This window comes from Gymnodraco acuticeps, unplaced genomic scaffold, assembly GCF_902827175.1.
Source record: "Gymnodraco acuticeps unplaced genomic scaffold, fGymAcu1.1, whole genome shotgun sequence".
In the NCBI taxonomy this organism is placed as follows: domain Eukaryota; kingdom Metazoa; phylum Chordata; class Actinopteri; order Perciformes; family Bathydraconidae; genus Gymnodraco; species Gymnodraco acuticeps.
Window position 1 is genome coordinate 23,568 of NW_022991351.1, and position 20,617 is coordinate 44,184.

General features: G+C 43.5%; 1 protein-coding gene across 1 annotated transcript; it reads right to left on the bottom strand.

Annotated features, from left to right (window-relative positions):
• Positions 1-775: 775 nt before the first annotated feature.
• On the bottom strand, positions 776-18,256 carry acbd6 (acyl-CoA binding domain containing 6). Its single transcript, XM_034240634.1, has 5 exons — positions 18,211-18,256; positions 17,807-17,883; positions 7,463-7,568; positions 2,108-2,197; positions 776-1,030 (listed from the first exon to the last, which is right to left on the bottom strand). Exons 2-5 carry the CDS (start codon positions 17,812-17,814, stop codon positions 995-997), a joined length of 240 nt encoding a protein of 79 aa, XP_034096525.1. The 5' UTR covers positions 17,815-17,883; positions 18,211-18,256; the 3' UTR covers positions 776-994.
• Between the last annotated feature and the right edge of the window lie 2,361 nt (positions 18,257-20,617).

The window sequence follows — 20,617 nt, forward strand, 5'->3', positions numbered from 1 at the left end:
GACGTTCAGCACTCACTGGATCGGTTCGCAACCGAGTGTGAAGCGGCTGGGATGAGGATCAGCACCTCCAAATCTGAGGCCATGGTTCTCAGCAGGAAACCGATGGACTGTCCACTTCAAGTAGGGAATGAGTCCTTACCCCAAGTGAAGGAGTTCAAGTATCTCGGGGTCTTGTTCTCGAGTGAGGGAACAATGGAGCGTGAGATGGGCCGGAGAATCGGAGCAGCGGGAGCGGTACTGCAGTCGCTTTACCGCACCGTTGTGACGAAAAGGGAGCTGAGCCAGAAGGCAAAGCTCTCTGACTACCGGGCCATTTTCGTTCCTACCCTCACCTATGGTCATGAAGGATGGGTCATGACCGAAAGAACGAGATCGCGGATACAAGCGGCCGAGATGGGTTTTCTCCGCAGGGTGGCTGGTGTCTCCCTTAGGGATAAGGTGAGAAGTTCGGTCATCAGGGAGGGACTCGGAGTTGAGCCGCTCCTCCTTCGCGTCGAAAGGAGCCAGTTGAGGTGGTTCGGGCACCTAGTTAGGATGCCACCTGGGCGCCTCCCTAGGGAGGTGTTCCAGGCACGTCCAGCTGGGAAGAGACCAAGGGGTAGACCTAGGATCAGGTGGAGGGATTATATCTCTTCGCTGGCCTGGGAGCGCCTTGGGATCCCCCAGTCAGAGCTGGTTGATGTCGCCAGGGAAAAGAAAGTTTGGGGCTCTCTGCTGGAACTGCTACCCCCGCGACCCGACCACGGATAAGCGGAAGAAGATGGATGGATGGATTATTTCACTCTGTGTTACGAAAAGCTTTCAAAAGTCCACATAATATCCCCACCTGCTGAAACACATTAAGATATGAGTTTATATTCCTTACATGACTGTAAATACATCTCACAAAAGCACTGAGAAGCTTCCATCTGTACATCTCTCCCCGCGCTGCTGTCATTATCTGGATAAATCATTAGTGGAGTGTTTTTTCCCAGTTATCCCACTGTTAAGTCTTTTATGAACCATTCTGCACAGACCCCCTCCCCTCGATCTGAGAAACAAAAAGAGAAAGTCATTTGTGAAATGTCCTGATTATGTGGGTTGTGCAACGTGAAACAATTTGCCTGATTACTTCCAATTGATCTGGCCTCACGGTTAAAGGCCGGTGAGCTGCATTGTGTCGTGCAGCGCCGGGAAGAGGAGTAATTTCTCCGATGTGCTGCTGAGCCAGATTACCGCCAAAGCTAAAGCCTCCTGGACGCTGCTAAACCTCCGGGAGGCTAAACACTGGGCTAGCTACCGGCTAACTCTGTCTGCTAAAGCCCCGGGGATTTGTCTGTGGCACAAAGTGAATTAAAGGTGACCTTCTGCAAGGGATGGAGGGAGGAAGAGGAGCAGGGAGGCTGGAGATCTGCTTTGCTTGGAGTGTGTGTGTGTGTGTGGTGTGTGTGTGTGTGTGTGTGTGTGTGTGTGTGTGTGTGTGTGTGTGTGTGTGTGTGTGTGTGTGTGTGTGTGTGTGTGTGTGTGTGTGTGTGTGTGTGTGTGTGTGTGTGTGTGTGTGTGGAGAGAGCGGTGTTGTGAGGAAAGCTCCAGAGATTCTCCGTCTATCCTCCTACTGACTCCTCAAACTGAATACAAACAATATACTCTGTTTACCAGCTCATAGAGTCATGTTGTGAAACTGGAAATGTTGAGAACCCCAACGTTTTATGATATGCATGTATGGTACGGGTCCCCAGCTCATAGAAGCAGCCGGATGCTAACCTGCATATGTTGGGCTATTTGCACAATTAGCATAAATTGCATTACTTAGCACGTCTCCGTATAAGATTTGGAACATTTGGAGATTATTGAAGATGTTGAATCCATTTCTGACCGTATCAGGATCAACAATTGCAGTTTTAACCAGAAAGTGTCCCGATGCGCTGATTTGATGAATGTTGGGTTGATTTTTACGTTTTAGGGCACTCAAAACGGCCACTTATGGAAACCCAGATATAAGGAGCTTGACTTCTGTTCTCTGTATAAGACGTCGTCAAATAATTCTGATCAGAAGGGCTCGTTTGGCTTTCACTCATTCATTTAGCAGTTGTTTTTCCCTTTAAAGAGACATTAAGATGCTGCTCACCTGACTGTTGATGTCCGCTTTGTGCTGCAGTAAAACAGAAACCAGATCCTTGTGTCCTCGATCACAGGCCCAGTGCAGGAGAGCCCGGCCCTGCAAACACACACACACACATTACATGTCTCATTTGCCACTTTATTTCCAGAGAAAGTGTGAATTGTTGTCCAGACTTGTTTTTGTCCTGATGAAAACATACACCTCTGAAGGTGGACTTGTTTTTAACCTGTAGAAACCTGAGGTGTCTTAAAACATATACTTTTATTTTATTAAATGCTCTGATGCCCAGTTCTCACAAGAAAAAGTAAAAAAGTAAAAAAACGTTGGGAAGTCAACCATCCCCCCTTCACCTGGCCTCAAATCCACCACATAATCAGAGCTGTGGTGTGTGTGTGTGTGTGTGTGTGTGTGTGTGTGTGTGTGTGTGTGTGTGTGTGTGTGTGTGTGTGTGTGTGTGTGTGTGTGTGTGTGTGTCTTTACATATGTGTGCAAAGATGAGCAGAAACACAAACTTCAGTGGGTTAAAGACAAAGTAACCTGCAGTTTGTGATTGATGAGACATTGTGCACAGGACAGGATCAGAAACCCCCCGACTCTATCTCACACACATACTACACACACACACACTACACACACACAATCCTCTCCTTAAGTCCAAGATCCTTGTTCTAATAAAACCACGCAAGCTCATTTTTCAGTGAGGCCAATTAGGTAAAGCAAACTCTCCAAGTTCAATTCTGTTGCTTAAATCATATTGATCACCGCGGCTGCATGTTAAAATGGAGACGTACGAGCCGGGCCAGAATACCAATAAGTTCCTCCCCCTCTCTCCCTCTCTCCCTCTCTCCCTCTCTCCCTCTCTCCCTCTCTCCCTCTCTCCCTCTCTCCCTCTCTCCCTCTCCCTCTCTCCTCTTCCAGGTGCTTTTACTGAAAGCAGAGTTTACTACCTCCAAAAGGATGCTGCACACAGACAAATAAAGTGTGTTTTTTTTAGTGGAGTTGCAGTGATTAATAAAACATTAGAAGTGTCAAACAGAATGAGAGCAGCGTTCAGAGCGGAGAACACAACCTTAACAGAAACACTGACATTAAGAGAGGTCTGTTAGGAAGGAAGTTAATGTTAAGCACTCTTTATTTAAGAGGGTAGATAAGTAAACATCTTTATTCTCCTCTACTGAAGAGTTCAGAAGTCTTGCTGTATGGAAGGTTTAGCAGTTGTTAGCTAAAGGAATACAATCCCATTAGGATTCTTACACATTTTGTTTAGCAGGATAATCTCCACATATTAACACTACTCTGTGATTTCTGAAGAGAAAGCTAATGTTGGGCTATAAAGGAACTACAGCACGGTCACATGACTTCACGTCACCACCGCTAAGCTAAAGGCGGCTAATGCTGGGCTATAAAGGAACTACAGCACGGTCACATGACTTCACGTCACCACCGCTAAGCTAAAGGCGGCTAATGCTGGGCTATAAAGGAACTACAGCACGGTCACATGACTTCACGTCACCACCGCTAAGCTAAAGGAGGCTAATGTTGGGCTATAAAGGAACTACAGCACGGTCACATGACTTCACGTCACCACCGCTAAGCTAAAGGAGGCTAATGTTGGGCTATAAAGGAACTACAGCACGGTCACATGACTTCACGTCACCACCGCTAAGCTAAAGGTGGCTAATGTTGGGCTATAAAGGAACTACAGCACGGTCACATGACTTCACGTCACCACCGCTAAGCTAAAGGAGGCTAATGTTGGGCTATAAAGGAACTACAGCACGGTCACATGACTTCACGGCACCACCGCTAAGCTAAAGGAGGCTAATGTTGGGCTATAAAGGAACTACAGCACGGTCACATGACTTCACGTCACCACCGCTAAGCTAAAGGAGGCTAATGTTGGGCTATAAAGGAACTACAGCACGGTCACATGACTTCACGTCACCACCGCTAAGCTAAAGGAGGCTAATGTTGGGCTATAAAGGAACTACAGCACGGTCACATGACTTCACGTCACCACCGCTAAGCTAAAGGAGGCTAATGTTGGGCTATAAAGGAACTACAACACGGTCACATGACTTCACGTCACCACCGCTAAGCTAAAGGAGGCTAATGTTGGGCTATAAAGGAACTACAGCACGGTCACATGACTTCACGTCACCACCGCTAAGCTAAAGGAGGCTAATGTTGGGCTATAAAGGAACTACAGCACGGTCACATGACTTCACGGCACCACCGCTAAGCTAAAGGAGGCTAATGTTGGGCTTTAAAGGAACTACAGCACAGTCACATGACTTCACGTCACCACCGCTAAGCTAAAGGCGGCTAATGTTGGGCTTTAAAGGAACTACAGCACGGTCACATGACTTCACGTCACCACTTCTAAGCTAAAGGCGGCTAATGTTGGGCTATAAAGGAACTACAGCACGGTCACATGACTTCACGTCACCACCGCTAAGCTAAAGGTGGCTAATGTTGGGCTATAAAGGAACTACAGCACGGTCACATGACTTCACGTCACCACCGCTAAGCTAAAGGCGGCTAATGTTGGGCGATAAAGGAACTACAGCAGTGAGAGGCACGTGTTAGCATTTAGCTCGTAGCCATACAGTATCTCAGCTTGTTTCTTTGTTAACTTAAGATCCAGACGACGACTGTTTTCCAGAGTGAACGATAGCAACGTAAAACTATGACTGACATTGAACCAAATTTAGAAATGTTCATTAACAGGTTTTATTTGAGGTCAACATCTGTGTCCTCTCTTTTGGCAAGCAGAACAAATATTTCATTTATATCCACATAATAAAATCTTGTCAGACCGTCTTAACAATTTTATGACTTGAATAAGAAACGTTGTCCTTTTTTTATAAAACTCGTCACACATGTACAGGAATTGCATCTAAGGAAAGCATGCTGGGATATTTTTCTGAGGGACATTTCCTGTTATGATCGTGTTCTTCTGTATATTCTAAGATATGTTAATGAAACAATTGAACTCCTTTTATGGTTTCCTGGATTAAAAAGGCCGGCGATATTAAGAACATCTTATATCAGGATATTCTTTAACAAATACCTCAATATTGTACGGTTTTGATAGATAGCTATGAGTCATGTGGATTAATGGACTATGTACAATAATAAAAAAGTTAAACGTCTCTTAAAGGTAGGGTAGGTAAGAATGGAGAAACCAGCTCGAGTGCGCTAGAATTTGAAAGTAGGCAGCCGAAAAAAATCTGCCCCTTCCTTCAGACTTCCTTCCAGAGCCCCTCCTCCAACACACATGAACGCGCACATGACCAATGAGGGCACGAGATAAGTTTGTGCACAGATGGAAGGCTGACAGGCAGGTAGGCCATCCAGTTACTTTAGCCGGCTCAGATGATTGGTCGTGCTTTTCACAGCGCCACGGCTTCCACAGATGAAATTTTTTAATGTATTTATTGTCAAAGCATTTCATATATTCATTGCTATCAGGATGTTAAGAGCATTCCATGGAATATATAACAAGTGTTTCTGAAGTGAACTACCTACCCCACCTTTAAGGTAATAAAGTTACATCACACTTTACCGTAAAGCAGCCTCTAAAAAAACCAGGAAAATAAATATATTAGGCAATATTACGATTTCCATCAATGAAGACGATTTCTATTCTCATATAACGATTTTGATAGAACACCAATTTGTAAACCAAGATATCTTCGCAGCCCCACAACATCCTGTTTTACCACATATTTAGCGTTTAACAAATACTGTTCTTGCATTAGTCTATATTAAGAGTACGATACCATTTCTACTTATTGTGCTGCTCGAGAAAGGGGTTAGTTTTTCTTTGCACTTTTTGTTACCTTTTGTGTATGAAACATGCTCTATAAATACATTGAGTGATTGGTTTAAATGTGGCCTCGCACCCAAACAGTGAGCTCCTCTCTCTCTTCTTGTTAAAGTCAAACTTCACCACTGCCCTCTGCTGCTGAGCGCGCCTCGCTGCAGGAGCAACAACAACAATGGCCTCAGAGACAAAGCTCTCTCTGCAGAGACGCTCCACCATCTGGCCTCTGGCTGCTCGCTGATCAAAGGGAGGCCGGGACCATTTGGCCCGGCCGATAATGAATCGGGGAACAGATGAATGGATTCAGGGGTCAATCCAGAAAACACCTCACGAGGGTTATGGCTGTTCACACAATTTACTCCCCTGCGCCTGAGGAGAGGCTCCCATGTGTTGGTGGTTTCACATCAAACCATTATGTAACCATTGCATGAACCGTCCCCCAGTGACCTCTGTGTGTTTCCATCATACTGCACGGATCATTTCAAACTGCCCTCTGCCCCCTCGGTCAGAGCCATAACAGTAACACTGAGGCTGGTGGATATTAAACCCTCCAATAGGAAGCTATCAAACCCTCCAATAGGAAGCTATTAAACCCTCCAATAGCAAGGTATCAAACCCTCCAATAGGAAGTTATTAAACCCTCCAATAGGAAGCTATCAAACCCTCCAACAGGAAGCTATTAAACCCTCCAATAGCAAGGTATCAAACCCTCCAATAGGAAGTTATTAAACCCTCCAATAGGAAGGTATCAAACCATCCAATAGGAAGTTATTAAACCCTCCAATAGGAAGTTATCAAACCCTCCAATAGGAAGTTATCAAACCCTCCAATAGGAAGTTATCAAACCCTCCAATAGGAAGTTATCAAACCCTCCAATAGGAAGGTATTAAACCCTCCAATAGGTAGTCCTCAAACCCTCCAACAGGTAGTCATCAAACCCTCCAACAGGTAGTTATCAAACCCTCCAATAGGTAGTTATCAAACCCTCCAATAGGTAGTTATCAAACCCTCCAATAGGTAGTCATCAAACCCTCCAATAGGTAGTCATCAAACCCTCCAATAGGTAGTTATCAAACCCTCCAATAGGTAGTCATCAAACCCTCCAACAGGTAGTTATCAAACCCTCCAATAGGTAGTTATCAAACCCTCCAATAGGTAGTCATCAAACCCTCCAATAGGTAGTTATCAAACCCTCCAATAGGTAGTTATCAAACCCTCCAACAGGTAGTTATCAAACCCTCCAATAGGTAGTCATCAAACCCTACAATAGGTAGTTATCAAACCCTCCAATAGGAAGATATCAAACCCTACAATAGGTAGTTATCAAACCCTACAATAGGTAGTTATCAAACCCTCCAATAGGAAGTTATCAAACCCTCCAATAGGAAGTTATCAAACCCTCCAATAGGAAGTTATCAAACCCTCCAACAGGAAGTTATTAAACCCTCCAGCAGGAAGTTATCAAACCCTCCAATAGGAAGTTATCAAACCCTACAGCAGGAAGCTGTTGACACAGTTCTGGTTGTTGTTACCTCTTCGTCTTTAGTGTTGACTTCCACTTTCTGCGAGACGATGGCCTCGCTGATGTGGTCGATGTTGTTTTCTCTGCAGTAGTCGAAGATGTTTTTATCCTCTTCCCTGAAAGAGAGACACAGAAACAGAGAGATTAATTCCCAGGAAAGTTCGAGACCATGGTAAAAACACCGGCTGCAGAAAGCAAAACAGCATATTACCAACAGGAAAGTTATGTAAGATCTGTGACTACCTAAGACATTAAGAAATGAGATGTAATTGCAATAAAAGCAGGTCAGTCAGAGCAGCTCTTGTCTCTAGTCTTTTTCTTATGTTATCCAGAATCTAAAGAGTTTTTCGGACTCTGAAGACACAACATTGTTCACATCCTTCAAAGCCAAATCTATAAAAAAACATCTCTGTGAAAAGTTTACTCTGAATCTCATTTCCACTCGAGAACAAGTCCCAAAGAAGAATAAAGGTAACAGTATGTGTAGTAGATCATTTGGATAGAACGCCCCTTTAACTGCCTTTTTTGTCAGATCAGGAGTTTTATGTGTGAAGTGTGTGAGGACCCACGAGAGCAAAAGCTCTCTAGATCATATCATCATCAACACACACACACCGACTGTCTCACACACGAGCAGCACGCGCCACATCTCTGGGGAACACAACACACACACACTTCTGATTATATCTGTGTCTCTAATCACCTCCTGGCATTGGGGACAGGACAGTGTTGGGTGAAGGGGTGAAATCTCATTTAGAGCTTTACGCCTTCCCCTCCCTCTCACCCGACGCCGGCCATTCACATTAATTGAATTTGGAGCTCTATTGTCTGACAGGAACCTGCGTGCCACACACACACACACACACACACACACACACACACACACACACACACACACACACACACACACACACACACACACACACACACACACACACACACACACACACACACACACACACACACACACACACACACACACCACACACACACACACACACACACACACACACACACACACACACACCACACACACACACACACACACACACACACACACACACACACACACACACACACACACACACACACACACACACACACACACACACACACACACACACACACACACACACACACACGGCCAAATCCCCACTTCCTGTCTCCAGCTTTAACACTCATGATGATGCTTCGTTGTGTGATGAGCATGTGACCTTAACACTGTCATAGGCCCAATTCCAAACCGACCCATAAACACTCCCAGTTTTCTGGGGTGACGGCATCAACATAGCGCCCAGCGTCTTTTCTTCTGAGCGCTTCGAGTGAAAAATATTTCAGAAAAACGGCAGTGACGTCAAGGTAGAACTTAGAAGAAAAGCTTGTTTTTGGCCATGTTGGTCAGACGACACTATTGAAGTCTGTGACTTGAATCGTCCTTCTCCCCTTTTAGAACAATCTCTCTGGTCCCCGGCTTGAGCTTGAACCTCAGGATCCATGTATCTGTGATCCTCTCCAGAATGGAAGTAGTCATCACATACAGAGCATCAACTAGTTCCTGAACAGTGTCCTTCACATGCTGATATCCAAGAGAGGGAGTTACACAGTCACAAGATGGAGGAGTAGAAAGCAGTATTCAATGTTGACTTCAGATTAGCTCCACGTCAGAAATGAGCATGCTTGATGTCTCTCTCCATAGAGGCTGAATCATCATGTTAATCACATAGCTATCATCTGCCTCAAACAGTCCTGATGCTCTTCTAGGTAATCACACATCCTGTCATGTTCACAGCTACAGTTGATACCTTTGTTATCATGTGACTCTCATGTTGGAAGAGGACATTCAGGATTTCCCAACTGTAAGCCTGTCATACTGAGCAGTGACATAAAGAGGGTGAGAAAAGGTAAAAAGGAATGTATAGTAGCACCCACAGATGATCAAATCCATGCTAGTTTGTCGTACAGCGGCTCATATGTTGTTATAATCCCTGCTGTTATAGAAACAATAAGAGCGCCGAGTGTTTATTTGATGACACACACCATGTGGACACTTTCCTGTTTGCTCTGAGGATTCACAAACAAAGTTTACTCTGCCGTTTGTTCTGTAATGAACCTCCGTACTTCCCTTTCTTCAGCTTTTCATCTCCACGCTTTCCCTCCCTCCCTCTCCCCCTCCTGAGATGAATTATGAATAACTCATTACTCTTTTTATCCCGGCCCGGTTATGTATGAGCACATTCATTTACATACTCCTGATTACCAGCGCCGCCGCCATGTTTATTCATGAGTCCCGAGCCACACCCACTTCCTCGTCTGATCGCCACGGTGACCCCGAGTGTCCCTGATGTGTGGCCGCCATCCGTCTCCGCGGCAACTAATCAATAGGCCAGCTCATCAGTCATTGGCCGACACATCCTCACACACATCTACTCTTTTCTCCTGTGTTTATTGGCTAGATACAGACATACATGTACATATCTTAAGATAAGATAAGAAGTACTTTATTGATCCCAATTTGGGAAATGTTTGCATTGCAGCAGCATAACAAGACAAACACATTTTAAAGACTAGAACTAAACATTCTAAAATGTAAATAGAAATAAAATAGAATTAAAAAAAGTAGAAAATATACATGTTGAATTACAAATGTACAATAATAATATGCACAGAATAAGCTCACATGTGAACACACACACACACACACACACACACACACACACACACACACACACACACACACACACACACACACACACACACACACACACACACACACACACACACACACACACACACACACACACACACACACACACACACACACACACACACACACACCTTTTGGAGAGAAACACACGGGCGATAAACAAACAAATGATTAATGTGAGTCCTGTAAACGACATGACATCAACAGCGCCGCAATGCATGCTGGGAAGGTCACAGGCTACTCTGTCATCACCACAAGCTAGGGGTACCAAGGGTTCTCATGTGTGTGTGTGTGTGTGTGTGTGTGTGTGTGTGTGTGTGTGTGTAATGCGCTCACAACATGTGTGTGTCCTGTGTGGTGTACTGGCAGATATGTCCTTCATCCATCAGGCTAAACTGGCCACAGTGGTGAGAAAACACTCATCTACCTGACCTGAGCTACACTGATCAACACCACGGACACACCATCCATCACACACACACACACACACACACACACACACACACACACACACACACACACACACACACACACACACACACACACACACACACACACACACACACACACACACACACACACACACACACACACACACACACACACACACACACACACACACACACACACACACACACACACACACACACACACACACACACACACACACACACACACACACACACACACACACACACACACACACACACACTATAGGACCTATGGATAAGTGTTCACAGCTGTTCCAAAAAACTATTAAGAAAACGTAAAATTGTTCAAACAACAAAGCCTTTTATTTTTCATAAAGCTTATATTTAGGGCTGGCTCAGGCTTACCTTGAACCAGCCCTTAATTAACCTGCTATAGTCTTAAAGAGGCCCTATCCTGCTTTTTGGGGTTTTCCCTCTCCTGTAGTGTGGTATATAGGTTTTAGTGCATGTAAATGGTCTGCAAAAGCTAAAATCCCTGGGAGTTTCCTCTAGTTATGCATAGGGGGGCATTTCCGCCCCCTAGTGGCTGAAATATATTACAGCATTACTACGTTTAAAACTGTTCCAATACAAATATTTCGTATATCAATATTTTAATAAGGTAGGACACTGGTTAATAATATTGTAGCGTGTTCAAGTAACCAAGGGATGTAGTAGTTATCAAATAAGTATAAGATGTGCACAGTTATGATAAGTTTTACAGTTATGATATGCACTGTTGTTGGGGGGAGAGACCGCCCCTTCCATATGAGTGTGTGTGTACGGCGGGCATGAGGCGGGCATGAGGCGTGCATGAGGGGACGAGTTGTGTTCGTATGTGGAAAAGTCATATTCAGTGCGGTGAACGCTGACTTTATTGCTACTGTATCCGTGACCCCACGCAATAGTTGGGACTGTGTACTGACGTCAGTACAAAATGTTTCCCCCCCCCAAGCGCAAATGTCAAACTCCGCCTATGGTTATGCTGCTATAGGCTAAAGACTTTCAGGAGACCTTCATCATTTCACTTCTCTTTCTCCTTCTGTATGATCTCTGTCCCATAAATGCATCTTAATAACTTAATAACTCCTGCAGGTTGACAGTTTTAAGTCTGCATCAAGAGTCGTGGTCCTGCCTGACGCCCACTTCATTACATTTTGGCGGCACCCAGGATATTTGACACTTTCTTGGATTTATCGTTTTCAAACATACCTTTACATAATCTTTTGGCATTTAAATTGTCTATGAGGTACTTTTATTATGTGTTTTAGTCTATACACACATTTATCCTTTGTTACTCTCCTTGAGGTTTCTAAAACTTAAACTGTGGGGTTTCTTGGGGAGTGTTTCCCTCGAGGGTCTAAGGACAGAGTGTGTCTGTACAGTACACACTGCAAAGCCCAGAGACAAATGTATAATCTGTGATATGTTGCTATATAAATCAAATGTAATTGATTGATTGAAAGCTTCCTCTGTGTTTATCAGAGCGCTTTATCAAGGTGGCTGAGAGAATTATAAATGTGGCGTTCAAAGCCTCTTCAATCACACACTGATCAGCTCAGCAGCCGCGAGATATCGCTGATCAATCCTGCTTCTGTCGATACGACACACACACACACACACACACACACACACACACACACACACACACACACACACACACACACACACACACACACACACACACACACACACACACACACACACACACACACACACACACACACACACACACACACACACACACACACACACACACACACACACACACACACACACACACACACACACACACACACACACACACACACACACACACTGCAATTAACTCTGTGCCTGGTTAACAGGTGCTTAGCTGTTTAATATGGAGTGTGTGTGTGAGAGGAAATTGAAATGCAGCAGAGCAGCGAGTGTGACAGTTCCGGAAGGTTCTGCATGGATTCGGATGCAATCGTGTCGATGTATAGTGGCAAGTGTATGTTTATGTGTGCACTCCTGTTAATACTCACTGTGTGTGTGTGTGTGTGTGTGTGTGTGTGTGTGTGTGTGTGTGTGTGTGTGTGTGTGTGTGTGTGTGTGTGTGTGTGTGTGTGTGTGTGTGTGTGTGTGTGTGTGTGTGTGTGATGTTAATGACTTCCTCTCTGCTGGTTTTCCCCTCGGGGAGTCGCTGCTGCCTGAAAATCACCAAGGGGAGAAACATCGTTCTGGGAAACCTGCTGTACCTGCCTCCCTCTGCTGTACGTTCACCCCCCCTACTCCCCCCCAAAAAAGTAATTAAAAAAGGGAGACTCTGGCCGCCTCCCCCCCCCCCCTCAGAGCCTCGCATACTAATCAGCCATTTAGGAGGAAAACCTGCAGGATTCACACATCTCATTTTCATCTCCAAAAGAGCTCTTTCTCCATTGAAATGAAGATGGGCTTTTTTAAGCTTGAGTAAGTCTGCCAGGCCGAGTAAATGGAGGATATATTTCATTAACATAAATCAGGAGTGTATGACGTCTCCGGGCTCTGACTGCAGTTACGGTCTGTTGGATGGAATCAAATACAGCGAGACGGGAGGTTAACAAAGCCAGAGTGAGATCCAGGCGATCCAAGTTGAGTCTGATCCACTGCATTTAGAGGGTTTGGACTCTGGGAACACAACCCCAGAACACAGAGTTAAAGAAGCCCTCGTGTTTTTGGGGTCCTTGTTCCCTGGAAGTTTCTCGCACTGCTATCAGCCAGACTGGGCTCTGGTTTCAGACAGAGGGTGAAAAGAGGTGCTGCAGCACAGGCAGTATGAGAGAGCTTTTTGAACATTAAAGCATGGAGACAGTAGAGACACTACATACTGATATACACCTGAACATCAGCAGGAGAGGACTCTTTAAAGTAGAGACACTATATACTGATATACACCTGAACATCAGCAGGAGAGGACTCTTTAAAGTAGAGACACTACATACTGATATACACCTGAACATCAGCAGGAGAGGACTCTTTAAAGTAGAGACACTACATACTGATATACACCTGAACATCAGCAGGAGAGGACTCTTTAAAGTAGAGACACTACATACTGATACACACCTGAACATCAGCAGGAGAGGACTCTTTAAAGTAGAGACACTACATACTGATATACACCTGAACATCAGCAGGAGAGGACTCTTTAAAGTAGAGACACTACATACTGATATACACCTGAACATCAGCAGGAGAGGACTCTTTAAAGTAGAGACACTACATACTGATATACACCTGAACATCAGCAGGAGAGGACTCTTTAAAGTAGAGACACTACATACTGATATACACCTGAACATCAGCAGGAGAGGACTCTTTAAAGTAGAGACACTACATACTGATATACACCTGAACATCAGCAGGAGAGGACTCTTTAAAGTAGAGACACTACATACTGATATACACCTGAACATCAGCAGGAGAGGACTCTTTAAAGTAGAGACACTACATACTGATATACACCTGAACATCAGCAGGAGAGGACTCTTTAAAGTAGAGACACTACATACTGATATACACCTGAACATCAGCAGGAGAGGACTCTTTAAAGTAGAGACACTACATACTGATATACACCTGAACATCAGCAGGAGAGGACTCTTTAAAGTAGAGACACTACATACTGATATACACCTGAACATCAGCAGGAGAGCACTCTTTAAAGTAGAGACGCTACATACTGATATACACCTGAACATCAACAGGAGAGGACTCTTTAAAGTAGAGACGCTAAATACTGATATACACCTGAACATCAGCAGGAGAAGACTCTTTAAAGTAGAGACACTACATACTGATATACACCTGAACATCAGCAGGAGAGCACTCTTTAAAGTAGAGACGCTACATACTGATATACACCTGAACATCAGCAGGAGAGGACTCTTTAAAGTAGAGACACTACATACTGATATACACCTGAACATCAGCAGGAGAGGACTCTTTAAAGTAGAGACACTACATACTGATATACACCTGAACATCAGCAGGAGAGGACTCTTTAAAGTAGAGACACTACATACTGATATACACCTGAACATCAGCAGGAGAGGACTCTTTAAAGTAGAGACACTACATACTGATATACACCTGAACATCAGCAGGAGAGCACTCTTTAAAGTAGAGACGCTACATACTGATATACACCTGAACATCAACAGGAGAGGACTCTTTAAAGTAGAGACGCTAAATACTGATATACACCTGAACATCAGCAGGAGAAGACTCTTTAAAGTAGAGACACTACATACTGATATACACCTGAACATCAGCAGGAGAGCACTCTTTAAAGTAGAGACGCTACATACTGATATACACCTGAACATCAACAGGAGAGGACTCTTTAAAGTAGAGACACTACATACTGATATACACCTGAACATCAGCAGGAGAGGACTCTTTAAAATAGAGACACTACATACTGATATACACCTGAACATCAGCAGGAGAGGACTCTTTAAAGTAGAGACACTACATACTAATATACACCTGAACATCAGCAGGAGAGGACTCTTTAAAGTAGAGACACTACATACTGATATACACCTGAACATCAGCAGGAGAGGACTCTTTAAAGTAGAGACGCTACATACTGATATACACCTGAACATCAGCAGGAGAGGACTCTTTAAAGTAGAGACGCTACATACTGATATACACCTGAACATCAGCAGGAGAGGACTCTTTAAAGTAGAGACACTACATACTGATATACACCTGAACATCAGCAGGAGAGGACTCTTTAAAGTAGAGACACTACATACTGATATACACCTGAACATCAGCAGGAGAGCACTCTTTAAAGTAGAGACACTACATACTGATATACACCTGCACATCAGCAGGAGAGGACTCTTTAAAGTAGAGACACTACATACTGATATACACCTGAACATCAGCAGGAGAGGAGTCTTTAAAGTAGAGACACTACATACTGATATACACCTGAACATCAGCAGGAGAGGACTCTTTAAAGTAGAGACACTACATGCTGATATACACCTGAACATCAGCAGGAGAGGACTCTTTAAAGTAGAGACACTACATACTGATATACACCTGAACATCAGCAGGAGACGACTCTTTAAAGTAGAGACACTACATACTGATATACACCTGAACATCAGCAGGAGAGGACTCTTTAAAGTAGAGACACTACATACTGATATACACCTGAACATCAGCAGGAGAGGACTCTTTAAAGTAGAGACACTACATACTGATATACACCTGAACATCAGCAGGAGAGGACTCTTTAAAGTAGAGACACTACATACTGATATACACCTGACCATCAGCAGGAGAGGACTCTTTAAAGTAGAGACACTACATACTGATATACACCTGAAACTCAGCAGGAGACGACTCTTTAAAGTAGAGACACTACATACTGATATACACCTGAACATCAGCAGGAGAGGACTCTTTAAAGTAGAGACACTACATACTGATATACACCTGAACATCAGCAGGAGAGGACTCTTTAAAGTAGAGACACTACATACTGATATACACCTGGACATCAGCAGGAGAGGACTCTTTAAAGTAGAGACCCTACATACGGATATACACCTGAACATCAGCAGGAGAGGACTCTTTAAAGTAGAGACACTACATACTGATATACACCTGAACATCAGCAGGAGAGGACTCTTTAAAGTAGAGACGCTACATACTGATATACACCTGAACATCAGCAGGAGAGGACTCTTTAAAGTAGAGACGCTACATACTGATATACACCTGAACATCAGCAGGAGAGCACTCTTTAAAGTAGAGACACTACATACTGATATACACCTGCACATCAGCAGGAGAGGACTCTTTAAAGTAGAGACGCTACATACTGATATACACCTGAACATCAGCAGGAGAGGACTCTTTAAAGTAGAGACGCTACATACTGATATACACCTGAACATCAGCAGGAGAGCACTCTTTAAAGTAGAGACACTACATACTGATATACACCTGCACATCAGCAGGAGAGGACTCTTTAAAGTAGAGACACTACATACTGATATACACCTGAACATCAGCAGGAGAGGACTCTTTAAAGTAGAGACACTACATACTGATATACACCTGAACATCAGCAGGAGAGGACTCTTTAAAGTAGAGGACACTACATACTGATATACACCTGAACATCAGCAGGAGAGGACTCTTTAAAGTAGAGACACTACATACTGATATACACCTGGACATCAGCAGGAGAGGACTCTTTAAAGTAGAGACACTACATACTGATATACACCTGAACATCAGCAGGAGAGGACTCTTTAAAGTAGAGACACTACATACTGATATACACCTGGACATCAGCAGGAGAGGACTCTTTAAAGTAGAGACACTACATACTGATATACACCTGAACATCAGCAGGAGAGGACTCTTTAAAGTAGAGACACTACATACTGATATACACCTGAATATCAGCGGGAGAGGACTCTTTAAAGTAGAGACACTACATACTGATATACACCTGGACATCAGCAGGAGAGGACTCTTTAAAGTAGAGACACTACATACTGATATACACCTGGACATCAGCAGGAGAGGACTCTTTAAAGTAGAGACACTACACACTGATATACACCTGAACATCAGCAGGAGAGGACTCTTTAAAATAGAGACACTACATACTGATATACACGTTGACATCAGCAGGAGAGGACTCTTTAAAGTAGAGACACTACATACTGATATACACCTGAACATCAGCAGGAGAGGACTCTTTAAAATAGAGACACTACATACTGATATACACCTGAACATCAGCAGGAGAGGACTCTTTAAAGTAGAGACACTACATACTGATATACACCTGAACATCAGCAGGAAAGGACTCTTTAAAGTAGAGACACTACATACTGATATATACCTGAACATCAGCAGGAGAGGACTCTTTAAAGTAGAGACACTACATACTGATATACACCTGAATATGAGAAAAAGAGGGTCCCTTTAAACTAAGAGTGTGTGTATGGAGTCGACAACAATAAGGCACAAGTTGTGTCTGTGTGAACGAAAGCGATGTTTCCTCTGCGCAATCAATGTCTACAGTTTCTATTTAAGGCAGCTACTGTGTGTGTGTGTGTGTGTGTGTGTGTGTGTGTGTGTGTGTGTGTGTGTGTGTGTGTGTGTGTGTGTGTGTGTGTGTGTGTGTGTGTACCTGATCATCTCCTCCTGGTATAGAGAGCTGACTGTTGCTCCTCCGAAGCCCGTTCTTCTCTTTGCTCCTCGTCCTTCCTGTCAAATTAAAAGCACAGTCACACATTAGCACTATATATTATATCCACCTCATACACAACATTTTAAAAGCAGATGTTGGTCACTTACAGGTTTGAAAGCCAGCCACAAAAAGCAGCCAAATGTGAGTAAAATAGGCAAGCCCAAACAAAGAAAAAGTTATCTAATCAGAAGCTGTTAGATTTTGGAATCCAACAACACAGTACAAAGTTCATTTCCAGCACTGTTCATGGTTTACAAACGTCCTCTTGTAAGCGAGAGCTCGTGTGAAACACCAACCTAATCTAGTTCAGCTCTAGTGTTGCCACATACGAGAAAAGTACTGACCTCGTTTTGTTGTCTGCTCAATACAATAGAAAAGGCTTCACTAGGGTTCCTGTATTCCCTTACAGTTACATACAAAGTAATCAGATTACTGTTACCTGTCTACAAATGTTGGATTATGTTAGAAATTAAAATCAATATTTTTATGGTATAATGTACCTTAAACATACCGTCAGTTTAAATGCTATTTTATACTGGCAAAAAACGGAAGTTCTCAATACCAAGCTTTTATTCTGAAAATCCTTCATGACGACATCCGGGACTACCGTCCATCAGTATCATTAAAGTGGCTATTGACGCCGTTAACACGTGTTACATATAAAGTTATGAAAGAGATAAGGAGGAGAAAAGGCATGTGGAAGTAAGCAATGAATGTAAAATGTCGAAATCCTCTGTTTAACGAAATATCGGACACAGAAGAACGAGGGGGGAAGTCCCCTACGTCACTACAGCCCCTAGAGAGGAGGGGCAAACAGCCAGCAAGCGGGAAGGACGAATGCTTGTGGGTTCTCTTGGACTCGGCCGATCACTGCGAGAGGAAGCTGCAGCCTTTCTCTCCTCACCTGAAAATATTCTGCTTGTAACATACCCGCGCCTTTTTTAATTAAAGTACCATTTGAACCTTCTCAGAGACTCCATTTAGTCTCCTTTTTAAAGCTTCTCTCCTGGACGCGAGAATAACGAACAACAGTTAACAATTACCAGCAGGATGACAGTGTTAGTAAGAACCTGAAAAGAGCATACAGTGTTTGTTGTAAAAGGATCAGCTGTTCTCTTCTCTGTGAGCGGTTCTGTTCTATAGGCTAATACTGTAAGTGCTCTATACGCAGGGGTGCACATAACTTTGTTGCCCTGGTTCTCAAAGGAGCACCTGGAGATGTTGCTTGGTGCTCATCCTTAAAATGAAATAAACCGTAACTTTTGAGGGGTCTTGACTTTATTTGCCAGACACACGGCACTGAACACACATGCAGAGGTGAACACAGAACACACGTGCAGAGGTGAACACAGAACACACATGCAGAGGTGAACACAAGACAACATTAGCACGACCAGTAATCCTACAAGCTGTCATCACTCCTGACTGTTCTCCTCACTGTCTTCCTCTCTGTCAGACATGGTAGCTGATGATGTAGGCCTACTTCTTCCTCTCTGGTTGAGTCTGTGATTAGCTGCTGGCATCCACAAGTCAACAGCTGGTTTTGGGTCGAAAGTCTCTGTTGTCATCTTAGAAAAGTGGATGTAATCAAATAAGTATGTGAACATAACCAATAACCTACCATAGCCAATAACAAATTAGTGTAACTTATTTTATTTATGTTGTTCATTCATATCTTATTTTACCTTAACATTTATTTATTTATGCATTTGTTTGTATCTCTCCAGTTTTAAAGGATATTTTTGGTTACTGTCCTATAGTATACATTGGAATGATTTCAAACATGTTTATCCCAATAATTATAAAGGAGTGCCTTGGAAATATGTGTTTACATAAATTGTGACCAAACCGTTTGAACTTAGACTAAAGTGAACTATCTAAACACTCAGAGTCCTTTACCTCACTGAGCTGTAGTTATCAGCCTCTCAGTCTGACTGGAGAGGACTCTCCCTCCACATTATTGTAGAAACATCTTCTTCTTATATCCGTTAGAGCAGCTAGCACCAGATTCTAATAACAACAGCGCTGGTACCGGTGCGCCCTCCCTCTCTCCCTCGCTCACTCGCATTTTGGCTGTGAGCTGCGGGTGCCAGATAAGCCAACATCCCCCATTTTCATCACTTACAGCGCCCATCGTACAGGGCAAATGAAACGTGTAACCGGGGTGAAAAGGGTGTTACATTTACTTAATTGTGAATATCGTTACATCAAGGCCGAAAATTAGGATGAGCACCAACGGTCAAAAATGTTTTTTCCCCTCCCAGCGCAGCGCCTCCACAGATCTGGCGCCCTCGGCGAACATCTATTACGCCAGGGCTACGGGCCGGCCCTGAGTTCATATCATAGGTTCATATGCAACTCGCAAATATATTTCTCTCTCTCTCTTCTCTTTTCTCTCTCCTCTCTTTTCTCTTCTCCCTTCTCTCTCTCTCTCTCAATGTTGGTACGCAAATGCGCCTTTTTTCAAATGACAGGGTGCTCTTTTGTTGGCGGAGGTGCGCATGCGCACCTGCGCACCAGTTATGTGCAGCCCTGTCTATACGCCCACTGCCTGAATCTGCTTTAAGATTTAACCATCTTATTTAAAACATTCTCAGAATCCTGAGGGTTCTTTCCTTTTGATATTCTTGTCCAAATTATCACATTTTTTCTAAATAAAATCCTGACTTTTGTCTCACAAATCTAACTTTTTTCAAATTCCTGACTTTCTACATATTTACATTTATTTATTATATTTATATTTATTTGAAA